This window comes from Chrysemys picta, chromosome 1, assembly GCF_011386835.1.
Source record: "Chrysemys picta bellii isolate R12L10 chromosome 1, ASM1138683v2, whole genome shotgun sequence".
Lineage (NCBI taxonomy): Eukaryota > Metazoa > Chordata > Testudines > Emydidae > Chrysemys > Chrysemys picta.
In genome coordinates, this window is record NC_088791.1 from 197251013 (window position 1) to 197271900 (window position 20888).

Sequence of the window (20888 nt, forward strand, 5' to 3'; positions counted from 1 at the left end):
CAGATTACTCTGATGCAGTGAATTGGTAATTCTTTATCTCCTAAGAAAAGTTTGAATTGCCATTACTTTTAATGTACATGTGTACCGATGATTAACCTATTCTAGCAATCACCCGAGAGTCACTTACAAGAATTCTATGCTGATTGATCTATACCCTTAAATTTCATGGGTTTGCTCCTCCATCTTCTCCCCCCCCCACACACACACACCCCTTTAACTTACTGAAAAAAATTGTGCAAAATAACTTCATACAAAAGTCATGGAACTTACAAGATAGATGCCTAGCTTCACTATTCAGTCACTGTTGTGTGTGTTGGTTCTCTTCAATTTCCTTTGTTTGGATGTTGCCTGTTTAGACTGTAAGCTCCTCAGGTCAGACATATTATCGTTATATTTGTCTGTAAACCACCTAGCAGACTGTTGGCAAACCCCTTAGTAAATTCAGATCCGATCCAGTGTAGCACCTGCTGAATATGGCCTCATTCCTATAACTTGTGTAATGAAGTTTTCATCTAGATATAACGAGGCTGGCTCATACTGTAAGGCAGATGATTTACTGACATTTGTGGGCTGCTTAGGGTATGTCTGCACTGCAATTAAAAACCTACGGCTGGCCCACATCAGCTGACTCGGGTTCATGGAGCTCTGTCGAAAGGGCTGTTTAATTGTGGTTGTATCACCTTTGGGGTTTAGAGAGCATGGCCCCTTTAAATCTTTGTCCTGAGGAGGAGGAAGTTCTGTTTTGGCAGGAGGGAGCAATGAGAGGGGGAGCGACAGGGTGTGTGTGTCTGGAGCTCCAAGGGTTACAGCAATTAGGCCTCACAGAGTGAAGCAGCTGAGAACCCGCCCGAAGCTTGGAAGGCACAGAGTGGCCGATCAGGAACACCCAGGGCAGGAGCCAGGAGGAGCACTGTGCCAGGGAGGAATCGCCCGAGAAGGACAAACTTCTCACTGTACTGGACCCAGTGTCGCTGCTGCCGTGAGCTGTGTTCCCTCTAAGGGCCCATCTAGGGCTGCTCAGCAGCCGTGCAGGCATGCACACAGGTGAGCGGGGAGAATGTGGAGGGCAGGGGCAGTGGGGTGAGCTGATGGGGGGGTTTGGGGGAGCTTGGGGCATGCAGGACTGTGGGGGTGGGGGGGTAAGAAGAGACACACCTCTCTGCCCCAGCCTCAGGGCTGCAGCGGGAACAGGAGATGTGACCTGGGGTGCCTGGGGCAGCCCTCACTGGAAATGCCAAGGACAGGGCAGGCTGCACAAAGTAGAGCAGATACTCCCAAGACTGGTGGGTAACACTGAAGTTAAACTCCCCAGCCAGTCACAAACTGTGCTTCTAATTCCCCCTTTCCCCCCACTGGTTATCAAGAAGCAAAAAAGAAATCACACAGCCCCCTTATTGCATTCCAGTTCTCTGGCTCCCAACAAGCACCTAGGTCCAGTACAGTGAGAAGTTATTTAAAAAACTCTGCTCACTTGTACAAAATATTCTTCTGACCCCAAAGGGTCAGCCACGTCACCAGGTCAGGACAGGTTTGGATCTTACCCAAAATACCATGCTGCCAGCCAATCCTTTAGTGTCTAAAATTAAAGTTTTATTGTAAAGAAAAAAGAACAAGAAGAGTGTTGTTAAATGGTAAAACAGTCACATACATACAAAGACTTCAAAGTCCATATATCCGGTTCCTAGCAGTCTTGGTGAATTTGCTGGCTTGAAAGTCTCTCTGGAACACATCCAAAGGTTGGTTACTCCAGGGGTAAGAAGGAGGACTGAAGACAAAATGGAAAAGATGCAGCTGCCTTTTATAGTCTTTTGCCATGTGGCTTGTGCTTGTGCTTCCCTTTGTTCCAAACACAAGCTGCCCAGCACGTGGCCTGGAAGCCTTCGAGTTCTGCCCCTGCATGCCTGCCTGAGTCATAAGGTGTAGCCCTTGACTTTTTCAATGGGTTCATTGTACAAATGGTTCGTTGTACAATTTTCAGTGGGTTCATTGATGCCTGCTTGATGGCTCATTAAGGAGCTAGGCAGTGCTGATGCCAAATTGTCTGAGGGTGTTACTATCACCTAGAAGCATAGCACAAGTTTGAAATACAGACCGACAGACATACATATCTATAACTCATAATACCAAGGTGATACAAACATATAAACAAGATTATCATACTTGGCAAACTGACATTTTTGTAGATACCTTACACGGCATATCTGGCACAACTCATTGCAATTTTACAATTTTGATATTCATAAGATCCTAAAGTGTCCCCCAGGAGAGACGGGCCTCTTCCCCGGCCCCAGCCGCAGCGCCAGCCAGGGCTGTAGTGGCGACAGGAATAACACATCTCTTCCCTGGCCTCTGGCGGGGACAGGAGATGCCTCTCTACCCTGGCCCTAGCTTTGTCTGGGGCTGCAGCAGCCAGGGAGAGACGCATGTCTGTCTGTCTATCTCTGTCTCCCTCTCTCTCACACACAGTGTGTCCATGTGTCTGTCTGTGTCTCTGTCTCTCTGTCTCTCTCTCTCTCACACACATACACTCACCTCCCAACACGTACTTGTAGTGTTGTTGTTACTTGGTACTTCCTGCAATGCCCGTATATTCTCTCTAATTTTATTCTTTCAAAGTGCTATTTTAGTTTTTTGACTGGTCTGTGCATTTCATAATTTTTACTTCTCTTATGCTTAAACTTAATTCTTTGAGGAGTGAGTTCTAAAATGCCTAACCTGTCCTGGCTGGAGTAATTATCCCTATGGTAACTTTTTAAAAACATATTCTATCTAGGTTTTTTGTTTCTACTGGTGGCGCACATCCACACATTTCCTTGATATTGGTGCACATAACAAAATTCAATCCACACATGGGTGGAAAAAATTAAAGGGAACGTGGACCGTGAGTACCTGGGCTTGTGACTTTGCATTGGGAATAAGGAGGAAGGCTGTAGCTAGCCATGTGGGGAGGTTATCATTCTGTGTGGCTTCGCAGAGAGGGGCAGAAGAGGGCACCAGAGGGGTTTGTTGGGGAAAGTTTTCTATCGCCGAAGACAACCAGGAGCCCCCAAGACTCACTGGACTGGAACTTCGCCCAGGAGTCCTGAACTCTGAGTGCAGACGCATTGCTTGGAGTCTGCCGTTTCAGACTGTGCTACCACTGGGCCTGTGGGTCCTTGGTTTAAATGTAACCCTGTTTTATCGCTCCCTTTATCTCTCCCCCCCCTCCCCCCCGGTGTTTTTTTCCTTTCATCCTTCTGTAAATCAATATTTCCCTTTCCTATATTCATTGTACTCTTCCAGGGGGGTGGGAGGGATGCGTGTGCGTACGCATATGTTCACTTGGGGGGGGGGGGGGTTGGAACAGGTGCCCCTGGGGTGGAAGGGACTTTCCCTGCTGCATTCCTGCGCCTGACTTTTCTTGGCCAGAGCTGCCTACAGCGCAGACTACATCTTGGCCATGAGGGCACTGAAGTTACAGGGCACAGATATTCAAGCGTGGGATCTGGGGCATTGTGAGGCAGGAAGGTCCCAGAGCTTGGGCTGTAGCCTGAGCCCAAATGTCTACACAGCAATAGAATAGCCCATTAGTCTGAGCCCCATGAGCATGGGTCAGCTGACACGAGCCAGCCATGGGTATTTAATTGCAGTGTAAACAGAGCCTTAGCTGTGGACATGTCTTCTTGACTGCGCTTTCTTACGCACATTGGATGATGTACCAAGAGAATGGGAAGTTGATCAAACTGTTTTTGTCTTTACTGTGAGCTTGTGATGGATGCCGTTTGCTGAAGCTATGAAGATGCAGCAGCTGTCAGTGTTCTGGAGGTGATTGTGTAACGCAATGGCTCCAGCAGCTTTGTGCTGCTGTACAAGTGCAAAGCAGCCAGAAAACCAGGGTAGCCAGCTCCCTGCAGCAGCATGGCAGTTCTATGCCCCCTATTCCTCTCAGCCCCTGGTGAAGGGGGTGTGACCTTTGTGCTCTGGTATTGCCAGTTGCCAGAATGATGCCTTAGAGCAGTGGTCTCCAAATGTTTTAACTCATGTCCCCCTGACCCCTGTCCATGCCCCACCCACCCCCACAGCCGGGAGCAGGGCTACAGCTCTGGGAAGGGGGGGGGATGTGGACACAGGTAAGGGGGCCAAGGCCGGGGCCACAGCTGGGGGCCAGGACCTCGGTCACGGAGCCAGCAGCCGAGACCCTGGGCCATGAGTGGAGCTGGATGGCACTCCCTTCCCACCCCCCCATGTGGCCCCAGGCATGTCCTCCTGCACCATCCTAGGGGCACGCCCCACAGATTAGGATCCTCTGCCTTAGGGACACGGGCAGTTAAGTGGGAATTACAACAATCCTCCACCTGTAAACTGCACCAAGTTCAGCTTGGATGCAACTCAGAATTGGACCAGTGTTGTTCCTTCAGGCTTGTAACTCATGGGAATAGGATAGAACAAATCCCAGAGGGCTGGGTTCGTGTAGGTATAGAGCTTATGTAACCTTGATCAAGGACACTCAGCCTCTCAGTCTCACTTTACTGAAGGAAAGTGCTAGTGTTTGGAGGAAGAAACTGGCCCTCAGGACATCATCACTGGACTGGGATGGTGAAGAGAAGAAAGAATTGGACATTACCGAAAGAAGAATGAAAGAGGAGAACTTGAGGAACAGTTGAGCCAGGAGCACTGAAAATTCAGTTTTCCTTCTATACAAGGAGATCTTTAGAGTTTGTTGTATTACTGCTTCCTACAGCTAGAAGACAGTAGGAACTCACTAATTTTTGTTCTCTTCTCCATTTAGCAAAGAGCTCATAGCAAAGCGTTGTAGAGGTTTTTATAAAATGCACTACAGAACCTCTACTATTATGTAGTGTTATGTGGCATTGGTGCTCTGTGGTGGTGGAGCCCTCTTTGGTTGGAGGGTGTCCAAGTATAGGGTCTGGAGTGGAGAGGAGTACAAATATCTGCATGCAGACTCCTGGAGGGTAACAAAAAATCCCTAAGCTCATCTAAAGATTGTTTTAATTTACAAGATGGGGCAAAAGTGTTTTTTTTTTTTTTTTTTTAAACTTAAAGCACTTACAACTAGAGATGTTCAGTCTGGTGTTTCTAAACACTGCCACATTTTATTTACATTTAACTTATACACAGTAGAGCTTGCACACGTCAGACTAATGATGGCATGTTACTGAACTGGCAGATAAGTGAAAACCCTTAAAACCAAGAGTAAATGCATCATAAAATGAATTTTGTTCATTTAACAAGTGTATTCTAGTTTTCAATATTTATCATACCTCATAGTGCACTAGGTAGCTAATCTTATTTCCTTGTTTTCCCATTTGCAGTATTACAGAGCAGATTCAAGTGTCAAGTTGACTGTTCTAAATCATAACTCACTTTTAATTTCATCAATTTAAAAACTCAGTGCATGTGACTGGGGTTTATTATATTTAAAAGCAAAACTGCAAACCAGAAGGCTGCAAAATATTTCCAATCTATGTTGGGTGTTTTTGATAACTATTTTCTCTTAAGAGTGTTTGTAAATGTACTTGCAGCCCTGATTGGCTGTGTATGTTGATATAACTTGGAAAGAATAAATACCTGCTAAAGTAATACTGTAGTTTTACTTGTAGCTAGTAAACAAGTAGTTTCATCTACAACTTGCTCCATCTCAATTGTTTCTTGAACCTTACTAGTGGCAGGCTTTAGTTTTCTCTTTTAATTGCCATGATTAGTTTAGAGGGATAATTATATTTTAAAATAGATTTATAACATGCTTGATTTAAAAAATGGAAGCAGTTCCATGGTTAATTTATGGATATGTGATGTATGTCTAGAAAGTGTCAACCATTTATTCCTTTTGAAATACAGTACATTGTTCTGTAAAACAGGACACTATATTAAGCAGCAGGACCTATGTTTAGTTTTTGTATAGGTAGCATGCTCATTCTAAGTGTCATTGGTGAACTCTCCTTCCCCTCTGTCAGAGTAGCCTGCAAGAAGGAACTGAGAGGGCGCTGGGTTGGCTGGGGTATATATCTGGCACTGTAAGGGCGCCACTCCAGGGGGCACCTCAGCCAACCCACCAAGTGTTGCTAGGGTAAAAATCTTCCGACGATCGTGCACGCGGCGCGCGCACACCTAATTGGAATGGATATGCGCAACACATCTTGAAGAACAACTGTTACAAAGGTGAGTAACTGTCTTTTCCTTTCTCCCTTCCTCCCCCTTCACCCTCTTGTAACCTGCAAAGGAATCTTCCACTCCACACTCAGACCTTCAACCTTCCCATTCCCAAGATACTTTCCAATGCATATAAAGGCATTAGCAATATACAACACTGGTGCTTACCCGGGGAACCCAATGTGGGGGAGCATTTTATTGTGACATTCATCCTTTTGAGTCACGTTTCCATAGAAGGGTATTTGGTTTTGTACCCATAGTACTGAAATACATTTGTCAGCTGTATTTGGAAGATTTCAGATGTATGACCTGTTAGACTGGACTAAGGCAGAAAGACATCTATGTGGGCCAGTCTGATACTTTTACATTGGATAGTACCTTACTCTGCAAAAACTCCAAGTGAGATAAATAGAGCTACTTGTGGAGTAAGGTACTACTCAGTGTGAGTAAAGGCATCACAATCTGGCCCTATACTTTTATATTTTAAAAAACGGAAATAAATTAAATTACAAGAACTGTTCCTATGAATTACAATAATGAAACCACCACTATCCACACTGATACATTAGCTCCTTATGTTTGACAAAAATTAGCTACCCATTATGTTTCAGCCAGAGCTAATGTGTGTATTTTAAACTATCTGCTTCTGAGTCTAGTCACTGCCTTCTCTCCCCGGGTGTTCCTAGCTGACCATTGAGGCAGCACTCTGGAGGGTTTTCCCATCTCAATGATACTGGGAGTGCTGATGGCCTAGGGGATGTGCTACCTGGAAAAGAGAGAACTGGGGTATGAGGATTCAGCAAAATTCCTAAGTGACCTAGAAATATAAATCCCACTGAAAATCTCATTCCCAATTTTGCTCCCATCCCTTGCTCCTGTAGGCTGTACTGTATTACCTAAACTGTTCTATTGACTTCACTGGAACTGCTCAACAGCAGTAACAATGGCATAGCTGGGCTCTGAGAAGGCAGGTGTGACCTGGACAGCTGGAGCAGAATATGCAATACACTTAAGGTCTGTCAACACAGTGGCAGGGCGGTGTAATTCCCAGATCACCTTGTGATTGCAGCATCCACATACCTTCTAACACACACAGGTGGGCTCCTGTGCCCATGAACTTGAGTGGAGCTCTGGTAAGATGCAGGGGACTGCCTATGCATGGTAAATTTGGAGAATTAGGGCCTAGATCAGTCAAATATTAAAAATTAGACCCACTACTCAGCTATTTATCTTTAATATTTGGGGGGGGGGGTTGCCTCACACTGCCTTAATTATGTACAGTAAATACAAACTGCAACTCACTTCTGTCCAGTGCAATTTCTGAAGACTTAAATTAGGCACTATCTTGTAAGATTTCACAGAGAAGCTCCTGTGGTTTGTTTCATTTCTCCTGAATTGGGTCACAGAAGTTGGGTGGAGCTAATGAGCACTGTATATAGCCAAAAGCATCAGAGTATTAAGTTCCCTCTCAGCCCAACATCTGAAACAGGTAAGATCCTTTCTCCTATCTTCCTTCTCAATTAATCACTTACCCCTGCAGTGTGAATATCTGTGATTTTTCTATTGCAAGAGAGAGGAATTACTTTTGGTAGCCAGATGTGGGCAGCACAAAGAGCTGCTACCAGGAAGCCTGAAACAAAGTGACATAACTGCATACAAAAGTTTTTTCTCTCACTAAACACAAACAAATGAACTCTAGATTATAAAATCTCTACTAGTAGCATAACGTTACAGGGGAAAATGCCGTTTCTATCTTAAGAGGATGTTTGTGGGAGGAATCGCTGATGATTGTTAATTTGATATTTTAAAACAGAAGATTGTAATGGTATTTGATGGAGTTGATATCCAATGTTTTACACAGCTTTACAGCATAGGTAACCTCGCGGCTAGAGAGAGAGAGAGCATCATATTGTGGGACAAACGATAGCACTATGTACATTGCCTTAGCTTAGTTTCATTTTCAGCTGCAGTCTCTCGGGGATTCAGGGAAACTAGATGAATGCCTCTGAAAGCTCAAATAAACAGAGGAGAGAAAACATTACTGTGATTACCAGGAATTGCCCTCTTCTACTGGGAGTATTACAGCATTATGTCACAGGTGTAGGAGACCGTGAGTGCCCTGCGCAGTGATGCTGAGAACACGCCTCCTGGTTAGTTTCGTTTCTGCTATTTGCTGTCGAGGAAGCTGCGGAGAGTTAGTGACGTAGATGCTGCTTTTGCTAACACCAGTGAAAAATCAGGAGAAACACAGCTGAGTTCAGTAGAGTTACACCCGATTTCCACCAGTGTAACTGATATCAGAATTTGGCCAACTAAGCATTACACCAAGAAAGAATGATTGGAGCTACCAGATTTCTGACAGTTTCTGAAATAAGTAAGATGTAAGTAGGAGACTTATTTTCTACCACAGCTCTCTTTGTACCTCTCCTCACTTGTATAATAACCTAAAAGTGTGTGTCAATAATTGTACTGTTAGAGATTGTTTTTTACATATGTAGCCATTTGGCAGTGGTACAGGAGCCACTGCATAGGATTCTGAAGCAAGAGTTGCATAGAGGTTGTTTCACTGGAATAATATAAAATTTTCTGTTTTGCTTTAAATACTACCCTGTCTGCTAATAGCCTAAAAATACAGGGCAAAAGATAATGACTGGTCCTTAACTATAAAGGTAATATTCTTGGGAACCAAAGATTTTGGCAATTCTAGCACTGGGAGGTTAGTTTAGTTTCCCTAAGTTTGGTCAGAGAAAAGAAGGACTGAGATAAGTAAGACCAGATAGGGTTGCCAACTTTCTAATCGCACAAAACCGAACACCCCTGACCCACTCCCTGCTCTGCCCCTTCTGAAGCCCCACCCCCACTTGCACCATCTCCCCCCACTCCGTTGCTTGCTCTCCCCCACCCTCCCTCACTCACCAGGCTGGGGCAGGGATTTGGGGTGGGGGGTGAGGGCTCCGGCTGGGGGTGCAGGCTCTGGGGTGGGACCAGGGATGAGGGGTTTGGAGTGCAGGAGGGGGCTCAGAGCTGGGGTTGGTGTATGGGGGGGGTGGGCTCTGGGAGTGAGTTTGGGTGCGGGAGGGGACTCTGGGCTGGGGCAGGGGGTTGAGGAGCGGTGGGGTGGGGTGAGGGCTCTAGCTGGGGATGTGGGCTCTGGGGTGGGGCCGGGGATGGGAGGGACATGGGGGGAATATGGCTCTGGTAGGGAGTTTGGGTGTGGGAGGGGACTCTGTGCTGTGGGAGGGGGTCCAGAGTGCAGGGTCCCAGTGGCGCTTACCACGGCTCTCAGGAAGCGGCCCCCTAGGTCTCTGGCCCCTAGGCAAGGGGTTTTCACAACAAAATTTTTCATGGCCACTCCAACAAATTTTCCTAAAATACTTAATTAGCATTAGGAAAAACTTATCAATATGCACATATACATGTCCAAATCATTGTCATTTATTTATGTTGGGGTTTTTTTGTGGACTCAATAATAAAAATAATGTACAGTTGTATTTTGGTGCTCCTTGTCCCCGCTGCCTTCCCTGGGCCTCCACAGATCCCCCTGGCCCCAGCTGCCTCCCCCAGCCCCCATCACCCCAAACTCCCTTCCATGGCCTCTCACCCCAGGTTCATCCGCCTCCTTGCCTCTTGACCACAACGCCAGGTAAGACCTGTACTGCTGAAGCCCCATCACCCTGTGCTGAAGCCCAGATCCAGTGCCCTAAGGCTGGAGCAGGGGTGGGGGGCTGAAGCCCAGATCCAGTGCCCTAAGGCTGGAGCAGGGGTGGGGGGCTGAAGCCCAGAAACTGCCGCCAGAGCCCCAATGCTCTTGAGGGGGAGGGGGCTGAAGCCTGCCCTCAGAGCCCCTTAGCACTTCAGGGAGGGGCTGCTGCTTTGTTCCCTCCCGCATCTCTGCCCAGGTGACTGTTGTGGCCGCAGGAAAACCCCTTGGTGGCTGCAGCCACGGTGACCACATTTGAGAAACACTGCCCTAGGTGCATGAATGGCCAGGGAGACTCTGTCACGGTTCTGGCCAATGGGAGCTGCGGAGCCGGCACTCTGAGGGGGGGCGGGGAAGGGAGCGCACGGAGCCTCCCTGGCCCCCCATGTGCCTAGCAGCCGCACGGCCCTGGCAGCCACTTCTGGGAGCCACATGGAGCCACGGCAGGTAGGAAGCCTGCCTTAGCCCTAGCCCCCCGTTGTGCCACCGACTGGACTTTTAATGGCCCAGTCAGCAATGCCGACCAGAGCTGCCAGGGTCCTTTTTCGACTGGGTGCTCTGGTGTAAAAAAAGGAAACCTGGCAACCCTAAAAGAGTTAATAGTTTTGAAATACTCCTATCATATGCCAGGTAAAGGTCCTCTTTTTCTTTAAATAATTACTTATGTTAGCAGGTGTTATTGTATGAGAACCCAAATGACTTTTCTGACAAATCTGGATTATAGGGAAATAGCACAGAAGCCACTGCAAACAACTCTGAAAATCTAGATGAAATGAGTAGGCAACGTGATGTATATTAAGAATGTTTTGGAAAAAAAAAAATTTACAAAATATATTTCAATATAGTGTGACAAAGTTCCTCCTCTATCTTGGTGGGTCCTGCGCTTATTGGCGGATTTTCTTGCCTCAGAGATTCACCATGTGGGTTGGGGAACAGCCCAGAGACCTTCCCCTCTGGGAGAACCCACAGTCCAGGTCAATTGGGAGGTTTGGGGGGAACCCGAGCCCGCCCTCTACTCCGGGTTCCAGCCCAGGGCCCTGTGGACTGCAGCTGTCTATAGTGCCTCCTGTAACAGCTGCATGACAGCTATAACTCCCTGGGCTACTTCCCCATGGCCTCCTCCAAACACCTTCCTTAGTCTCACCACAGGACCTTCCTCCTGGTGTTTGATAACACTTGTGCTCCTCAGTCCTCCAGCAGCACACCCTCTCACTCTCAGCTCCTTGCCTTTTGCTCCCAGCTCCTCACACTCGCACCACAAACTGAAGTGAGTTCCTTTTTAAAACCCAGGTGCCCTGATTAGTCTGCCTTAATTGATTCTAGCAGCTTCTTCTTAATTGGCTCTAGGTGTCCTAATTAGCCTGCTTGCCTTAACTGGTTCTAGCAGGTTCCTGATTACTCTAGTGCAGCCCCTGCTCTGGTCACTCAGGGAACAGAAAACTACTCATCCAGTGGCCAGTATATTTGCCCTCTACCAGACTCCTGTACCCCACTGGTCTGGGTCTGTCACATATCCCTCCCCCCCTGCTCAACGCCAAGGAGTTGGGCAGCTTGGGACGCCAGACAGAGCACACGTGACAAGCCATCGGCGTTGCCATGACCGCTCCCTGCTCTGTGTTGCACACGGAACTGGAAAGGTTGGAGGGATAAGAACCATCTGGTCACCCTTGTGTTCTTCTCCTTGTTCCGCTGCATCCATTAAAGAGGGGCATGGTCAGTCACGAGAACAAATCTGCGCCTGAGCAGGTAGTAGCGCAATGTTTCCATGGCCCATTTTACAGCGAGGCATTCTCTCTCCACCACTGCATATTTTTGTTCCCTTGGAAGGAGTTTCCGACTGAGGTATAGAATGGGTGTTCCTCCTCCCCAACCATCTGTGATAGAACAGCCCCCAACCCTACTTCGGATGCATCCTTCTGCAGGATAAACTCCTTGGTGAAATCAGAGGCTGTCAGTACGGGGTTATTGCAGAGGGCAGTCCGTAGGTCTGTGAATGCTTCCTCTGCTGCGTCAGACCATCTCACCAGATCAGGTCCACGGGCTTTCACTAGGGCTGTGAGGGGGCTTGCCCTTGTGGCAAAGTGGGGGATAAATCGTCAGTAATACCCCACCACACCTAGGAACGCCCGGACTTGTTTCTTGCGACTTGGTCAGGGCCAATTTTGGATGGCCTCTAACTTGTTCACTTGGGGTTTTACCAGACCTTTTCCCACAATGTAGCCAAGATATTTGGCCTCTGTAAACCCTACAGCGCACTTGGCAGGGTTTGCTGTAAGGCCAGCTCGCCTGAAGGTATCGAGGACTGCCTACACCTTCTCCAGGTGGGTTTCCCAGTCTGGGGTATGAATGACCACATCGTCCAAGTAGGCAGCAGCATAACTGTTATGCGGGTGTAATAGCTTGTCCATGAGGCGCTGGAAGGTAGCTGGGGCCCCATGTAGTCCAAAAGGGAGGACAGTATATTGAAAAAGACCCTCTGGTGTAGAGAACGCAGTCTTTTCCTTTGCATCTTCTGCAAGGGGAATCTGCCAGTACCCCTTTGTCAAGTCTAGGGTAGTCAAGTACCGGGCATTACCCAGACGGTCCACCAGCTCATCTATGCGAGGTATGGGGTACGCGTCGAACTGGGATATTTTGTTTAGTCGCCGGAAGTCGTTGCAAAATCTTGTGGTGCCATCAGGTTTGGGCACCACCACGATTGGGCTGGACCACTGACTGGGATTCTTCGATGATCCCCAACTCCAGCATTTTTTATTTACTTCTACTTTTATTTCCTCCCTTTTTGCCGCTGGCACCCAATAGGGCCTCATTGTTACTCTGGCCCCGGGGTTCGTGACGATGTGGTGATATGACTCGGTTGTTCGACCCGGTTTTGTCGAGAACACATCTTGGTTCCGGAAGATCATCTCAGACACCTCATTTTTCTGGTCTGGTGTTAAATCGGGAGACACTCTCACCTGTTTGGAAGGCTTGTTTTCCTGGGTTAGGTCTTTTTGGACCGTTGTGCATGTCTCTTGTGCATGCCAGGGTTTCAGAAGTTTAACATGATAAATCTGTTCTTGTTTTCTGTGTCCTGGCTGCCGCACCTTGTAGGTTACTTCCCCCACGGGTTCAACCACCTCATAGGGCCTCTGCCATTGGGCCAGAAGCTTGCTTTCTGCCGTGGGCATCAACATCATAACCCGATCCCCTGGTTGGAACTGTCGCACTTTTGCCTGGTGATTGTAATGGGTTCGCTGGGCCTCCTGTGCCTTCTCCAAATGTTCCTGTACAATAGGGGTAACCCGGGCTATCCGGTCTCACATCTGCATTACATGCTCTATTATATTTCTCCCCTCATTGGGTTCCTCTTCCCAGATCTCTTTGGCGATATCTAGTGTGCCACGGGGGTGACGCCCGTATAATAACTCGAAGGGGGAAAACCCAGTTGAGGCCTGTGGTACCTCCCGGATAGCGAACATAAGGTAGGGTAGTAGGGTGTCCCAAACCTTCCCATCCCAACTTACCACCTTCCTTATCATAGCCTTGAGGGTTCGGTTAAACCTTTCTACCAACCCATCAGTCTGTGGATGGTAGACCGAAGTTCTCAGGGTATGTATATGGAGCAGCGTAGAGAGGTCCTTCATTAGCTTCAACATAAATGGGGTTCCTTGGTCGGTTAAAATCTCCTTCGGTAGCCCCATTCGGGCAAAGATCCCCACCAGCTCTTTGGCTATAGTTTTAGAGGCCGTGTTCCGCAGGGGGACGGCTTCTGGGTAGCAAGTAGCATAGTCCAAAACAAGTAGTATATATTGGTGGCCCCGAGCCGTCTTCTCCAGGGGTCCCACTAGGTCCGTGGCTATTTGCTCGAAGGGGACCTCTATGATGGGAAGGAGTACTAAAGGTGCCCTCAAGTGGGGACGGGGACTGTGCAGCTGACACTCTGGGCAGGAGGCACAGTACCTCCGCACTTCTTCATGTACTCCGGTCCAGAAGAACCATCGTAGGACTCGTGCCAGGGTCTTCTCTACCCCCAAATGCCCCCCAAAAAGATGACTATGAGCAAGACCTAATACAGCGTTCTGGTGTTTTTGAGGTACTAGGATCTGCTGTACCTTCTGCCCCTGTACTGGTGCAACCCGGTATAAGAGATCCTTCTTCATTATGAAGTAGGGTCCTGGTCCCTGGGTTTTCCCTTCCATGGGGACCCCATCTATTACAGTCACCTCCTTCCTAATGTTGTCATACCTTGGGTCTTCTGCCTGGTTCCATCCAAAATTTCCTCTCCCGGGACTAATCTGCCTGAGATGTAGGGGCCCAGTCTCTGTTGCCTCTACTGGTTCAGAAGCTTTAGGGTGGGGGTCAGACTCAGGTGCTTCTCTCTCCTGCATGGCCTCCTTTTCAGCTGCGCGGGTCCTATTACCTACAAGAGCGACCCTCTGGCTTTTGGTCAGTATTCGAGTTCCCAAGGCCTTAGCTGCCCTTCTTTCCCTTTTTGTCTTTCTACCCTGTTTGGGAGTGGAGAACAAATCTGGGGATATTTCAGAGAAGATTGGGGGTTGACAGTCTGCTGTGGATGCCTCATCAATTTTAGCATCCCCATCTTTCTCCAATCCCCGTACTGGGAGTAAGTTTCCAAACCCTGGGAAGTCCCTCCCTATGAGCACCGGGTATGGGAGTTTAGGGACTACACCTGCTGCTACCTCAGTAGTGTTCGCTTGGATCTCGATTTTTACTGGGATGGTGGGGTAGTAACTAACTGTCCCATGGACACATGTTATCCCCGTACATTTAGCCTGCAGCAGCTGACTATGCTTCACGAGCTTCCCTGAGACAAGCGTGATAGCACTCCCCGAATCAACCAGAGCCGTGGTCCCTACCCCATTTAGTTTCACTGGTCTGGTATACATATGTGGGGTTAGTGAGACCCCCACAAGGTGGATTAGGGAGCATGGATCTACCCAATTCCCCAGGTTACACTACATAGGCTCCTCGGCATTGGGACACTGTGCAGCTATGTGTCCCCTCTCCCCGCAGGCATAACATCTGTATGGAGCCCTAGGCATTCCCCGGTCTCTTGGTTTGGGCAGTCTAACATCACGATCCTCTTCTCCCTCAGTGCTCCGACTCTTTGTGGCCTCTGATGGGCCTTCAGCCTCTCTCTTTTTCCACCTGGGCCCTCCTGGTGGCCCAATCACCCGAACTTTAGGGCTTGGTGCTGCTAGTTTAACCCGGGGTGCCTCTTCCTTAACTGGTCAGGTCAGCTCCCTCACTGTCCTTCGCCTCTCTACCAGGGCGACAACCTCGTCATAGGTGGAGGGATCGTTCTGGCTTACCCAGGGACAAAGGTCTGGTGGTAGTCCCCTCATGTATCAGTCGATGACCAGAACCGCTAGTATCTCTTTCGGACTCTGGGACTCTGTTTGCAACCACTTTTGTGCGAGATGGATGAGGTCATACAATTGGGACCGTGGGCTTTTGTCTTCCTGTTACCTCCAACCGTGATACTGCTGGGCCCGCACTGCTGTCGTTACCCCAGATCTGGCCAGGATCTCTGCTTTCAGCTGGGGGTAGTCTGCCGCAGCCTCTTCAGACAGATCATGGTAGGCCTTCTGGGCCTCCCCACACAGGAATGAGGCAAGGATGCCAGACCACTGATCTCAAGGCCAGGCCTCCCGTAGGGCTGTCCTCTCAAAGGCCAGAACGTATGCCTCTACATCATCCTCCCGTGTCACTTTCTGCAGCCAATGGCTGGCCCGTATGAGCTGCGTCCCATCATGGCCGCGATTCAGCTCTGTAAGGGACTTTATCTGATTTACCAGTTCCCGCAACATAGCTCGGTCTTGAGCAGCCTGGTACATCAGCAGGCGATTAGTCTCTTGCTGCAGCCGCACTGCCTCCTGTTGGCTGGCTGCTTGGACATGGGTAGCCTCCTGCTGGGCCGCCATAGCTTGTATCAGTGCCCGCACTACATCATCCATTGTGGCGAAAAAAAAATAAATCCTCTCCTTTTTTTTTTAATCACCCTCCTTCTTCTGCCACACTGTGCACCCCAAGATCCCACCGCTGACACCAGTGTGACAAAGTTCCTCCTCTATCTTGATGGGTCCTGCACTTATTGGCGGATTTTCTTGCCTCAGAGATTCACCGTGTGGGTTGGGGAACAGCCCAGAGACCTTCCCCTCTGGAAGAACCCACAGTCCAGGTCAATTGGGAGGTTTGGGGGGAACCCGGGCCCGCCCTCTACTCCAGGTTCCAGCTCAGGGCCCTGTGGACTGCAGCTGTCTATAGTGCCTCCTGTAACAGCTGCATGACAGCTATAACTCCCTGGGCTACTTCCCCATGGCCTCCTCCAAACACCTTCCTTATTCTCACCACAGGACCTTCCTCCTGGTGTCTGATAACGCTTGTGCTCCTCAGTCCTCCAGCAGCACACCCTCTCAGTTCCTTGTGTCTCTTGCTCCCAGTTCCTCACACTCGCACTACAAACTGAAGTGAGCTCCTTTTTAAAACCCAGGTGCCCTGATTAGCCTGCCTGCCTTAACTGGTTCTAGCAGGTTCCTGATTACTCTAGTGCAGCCCCTGCTCTGGTCACTCAGGGAACAGAAAACTACTCATCCAGTGACCAGTATATTTGCCCTCTACCAGACTCCTGTACCCCACTGGTCTGGGTCTGTCACAATAGTTAGTAAGCTTCCTTTTAAAAAAAAAAGGGGGAGGCAGGGGGTGCAGATCCTCAACTGCTATAAATCAACGTAGCTAAGAATTTTAAATTTATTAGTCCTCATTGGATCAAGTGATAGCTTATGTGTGTGTGAGATTATATTTTGTCAAAAGAAACTGAGATTTTTTAATAGGAATGTTATGGTATATCCAGCTTTCTAAAAAAAAACCCTGTTTGTAGCTGCAAAGTAAATGTTTTATTTCTTATGATGATCATGATGGCTGGTGCTGTTAACTTTATTTGGGTGGACCATAAATCTTGATATATGGATTCTTATTACAGGTCCTAATTTTGGCCTAGTTTACTATATCTTATGGGGAGGAAGCAATAAAAGAACCTATGATCTTCCCAAGACACTGCTGATAACGGCCAGAGTTGCTCACTGTTGTTCAGTGGTTAAGTCTGATAATTCTGGGGGACTAAGATTATGCAGTAGGCCCAAAGAACTTGTTTATAAAACGAAGTATGCTGTGTAACAACAGTTTAGGTAGAACTAATTAGAACTTAAATATTTACTCCACTTCTGCTCATTTAGTCGAGTAAGGTTGGAGACAATGGGCTAGATCTACCACCAGCTGATGTAAATTGGTGTTTTGATTTCAGTGGAGCTTTCTAATTTACACTAGCTGAGCATCTGGCCTAATAAGACCTTAGCAGCTTGGTATATGAGCTAAATTAACAATGCTCTTTTGATTATGAAATGTGGCCATATTTTCTGTAAGGCCTAATGACTTTGATTTTTATCCTAGGAAGACATCCCAAAGACTCCAGTGAAGTATGTCAAGGGAGAGAAAAAAACCCCCATCTCCCATGGTGAATAACAAAGCACAGGTGAGTGACAAATAGATATTTGGAGGACCATACACTAACATTTGCAAGGACTATACAGTCATCGTTTTGATGGAATACAAGACCAGATATTTGGCTGGTGTACTGTGGGCATAGCTCCACTGAAATCTGCTGTATTAACTACGCACATAGTATTGGGCATTGGTTTCATCATCAGTCGACGAGGTTTGTGAGAATTAGGTATATGCGTACATCCTCCTCTCTGGAGAGCTTCGGAGGCAGGAGCAGAGCTGTGCCTCCAAGCAGAGAAGCTCTGGAATGTTCTGTTTGGGCAGAGCTGATGCAGGCCGAATGCCTCAGGTAGCGCTAGAGAAAGGAGCATGCTGAGTAGCAGTGCTAGCGTAAGGTGCAATGGACTTGCTACCAGAAGCTCTCAGGCAAATAGTGAAGGTAGAGCCCTGGCCATCTCACCAACTGGTCTGGTCACGATCCCTTGTGTCGTGCCAGTTGTGCTAGCGAGCCCTCTTCTCTTACTGCTGTTCCCAGGAGCACTAATCTCAGCGTTCTGCTGGGGTCCCAAGTGGGTGCTCTGGGTGACTGACAAGGCTCTCCGTCCTTGCACATCCCCAGCACGCCTGCACTAGGCAAGCCCAGCTTTAGACCTAACTGTTAATAGTCCCAGTGCATGCTATTTAAGAACTTTTGCTATTTTCCTGCTGTGTAGGAGAAATGCAATTAATTATACACAGAAAATGCTTGAGTCTTCAGGCTCACTTTGGGTATCGGCTTTAAAAAAAATCTGTTTTGGTATGTGCAGTAACTACACAGTATTGTCAGTTCTTGTTAGTGCTCGTGGAAGGTGCTGGAATGACAGCCCTAGTGACTGAAAGGCTTTTAGCCACAGAACAGTTACCCTGTGGGCACTAACAGCAGCAGCATACGTTTCCCCAGAAGGCCTTGCCAATGTATCCCAGCCCTTTTCTGCAGGGACTGCCTCTCAGGGTAAAACAGTCATTCAGTTTCTATGGCGATTCCAACTTAGGCCCCTCCAATGAGAATGCTAACTAGAGAACCGTGCCAGTCATGGTGTTTGCTTTTGTGGAGTGGACACCAGTCGGGGGCTGGACGGCAATCCCCAACTCATTTCACTTGGGCAGCTGAATAGTTAGTAGGTGACGATAACTGTGGGCACTTCTGAAGGCTGCTTAACAGTCTTTGAACCTCTCAGTGTTGATCTAACTGTGCAGCGTAATGCACTAGAATGAGTGTGTGCCCCCTTTCTGTCATGTCCCTCGTCACTTAGGGAAGCTCATCAGAGAAGGGTGGAGAAAAAGCCACCAAATAATCTTCATATGAGCCTTCAAAGTTGGAGTTGTTTTGAAATTCAGAGAAATACCTTAAAATAATTATTGGGGTATAAGCAGGGAGGCTTTCTGGCAAGGGATTGTGTGAGGCTGGTAAGTGCGGGGTCTATTACAGGAGTGGGTGGGGCAGGCTCTGTGGCCTGCAATGTGCAGGAGATCAGACTAGATCACGATGGTCCCTTCTGACTTTAAAGTCTAAGTCTATGAATGGGATGGGCACAGCCATGTTAGAGCTTTGGGGGCAGAGAAATGTGAGTGCCCTTTATAAAGCACTATTGGTTGGTATTTGACTTGTTTATCTGTACAGAAATGCCACACTGTCCTTGTGTCAGAGATGTGTGGCTATACAGAGCTACTTTATGTATCTGGGTCTACAAATTGACGAGGGGTGCCTATCTGATGCATTAGGCATCTCCAATGGCAATTAAAAACACTAGTACCGATGGAATCAATACAAAGAGAAACCACAGACAAGAATGATGAAACAGCTTAAAAGGGCTCCCCCATTTTCCCAATGCCTCACCCACCCCTTGAGTAATCTTCCCAGCCTCACCAGCCCTCTTAAGAAGATGAGCCTTCCAAGGTGCTCTGAATATCAACAGATCAGACTGTTCTGAACCAAATAGCTGGGAGGAGCCGAGTGCATTCCAAAGGGAAGCGGTCCTCATGGAAAAGGCCCTGCCAGCTGCCCCACTGTCTCATCCTGAGGTGGAGGGGGTCTAGCTGAAGCACCTCCATACATTTCAACTGCAGCAGGGATGGCACGAGGAGGGAGGTAGTCTCCCAGCCTGACATATTGAGACATGTGGGTTTTGTTATTCACAACATATATATATGGAATACACAGTTCTTCCCAATATTATGTATTTTAGTGTCTCACGGAGTATCCGTCACTGTAGCAATCACTCTTTTTACTACCGAGCTGTTGATAGCACAGTGCTGCAAAAAAACTCCTGGCATAATGCTGTGTACCTGTGACGTTTCCCAGGGTACAATCTGGACCATTGGACAGCTGTCTTCCCCCACCCCGCCCCCCCAAGCTCTCTAGCATGGGATGACTTTTACACTGCTTAGCTTCCACCCCTTGGTGCTGCTCCCACACAGCTTTTAGCATGCAAAATCATTCCACTGGATTATAGGAATGTTTCTAGTAAGCCACTCCTGAATTACGTACAGGGTAACACCAGCAAATTCTTAGTCCTACCCTTGCTGCCCAGAAATGTGCATCTTCTACTGCTCAGTACCCTCCTGCACAGTACAAGCTCATATATAGTCTGTCATTTCAACAAAGGAAAATTATTATACCCCAGTCTTATCATCTCAAGTAGAGGTTCCCAAACACTTCAAACCTAACGTACACTGGTTTAGATAAAACAAAATAAATCAAGTTTATTAACTCTAGAAAGATGGATTTTAAGTGATGAGGCATAAAAGTCAAATTGGTTAAAAAAGAAATAAAAAGATAAAACTGTAAGCTAATTCCTAACTTTACCAAGTTAATACTATAAAAGCAAAAAGGTCTGTCTCACCATAAGATGCAGTAAATTTCACAGGCCTGGTCTCCTTCCAGCCTGAGACCCCTCGCCTTGTTCAATCTCCTTCAGGAATTTGTTGATGCTGTGAGCAGAGAGATATGAGGAGGACAGGTGATGTGGCAGTCATTGTCTCCCATTCTTATACTCCTCTCCCCTCTTTGAGGATCCCCCCTCCCCCAGGGGTGCAGACATACAGCCTTCTGTATACGTAAGGTTTGAACCGTCTCTGAGATAAAATGTAAATTTCTTGTTTATACCTTCTTCCATGCTGGAGAATGGCTGCTTAAGCTGGTGATCGCTTTTTAACACCTTGTTGGTGTACCAGTGTGTCTTTGTCTCTGAGAAACTGGTTTGTGGGTGTTACCCAGAACTACAGCATATTTCAGTAAGAATCATACAGTAGAAACTTACAACTTTACACATAATGTTGCTACACACATTTCAACAGGATGATATTTAGCAGATTATGAATTTTCAAATGATACCTCAAGGCATACTTTGCACTAAATATATCATAACCTTATAAAAGTGGTGAACATTGGTTACTGGGTGTCACAGTATCTCATCACTTACACTGTGTCTATATTTGTAGAGACCTTTTATTGAAACTGGAGGTCAAGGTCCTTCTTCCATTTATAAGCAATTTT

The 20888-nt window shown here is 47.6% G+C and overlaps 1 protein-coding gene across 3 annotated transcripts in view; it reads left to right on the forward strand.

Moving 5' to 3' along the window:
• The first annotated feature begins 1023 nt into the window (after positions 1 to 1023).
• LOC101939760 (interferon-induced GTP-binding protein Mx1-like) overlaps positions 1024 to 20888 on the forward strand; it is a 41305-nt gene continuing 21440 nt past the window's right edge. Inside the window, exons 1-2 of one of the 3 annotated variants that reach the window (XM_065577574.1) lie at positions 1024 to 1044; positions 17303 to 17384. In XM_065577574.1, coding sequence (XP_065433646.1) covers positions 17331 to 17384 — 54 coding nt within the window. In that variant the 5' untranslated portion in view covers positions 1024 to 1044; positions 17303 to 17330. Of the gene's footprint in view, positions 1045 to 7532; positions 7640 to 8114; positions 8532 to 17302; positions 17385 to 20888 lie in introns of those variants that run through there. The other 2 variants (XM_005304461.3, XM_005304460.5) reach the window with 2 other exon arrangements.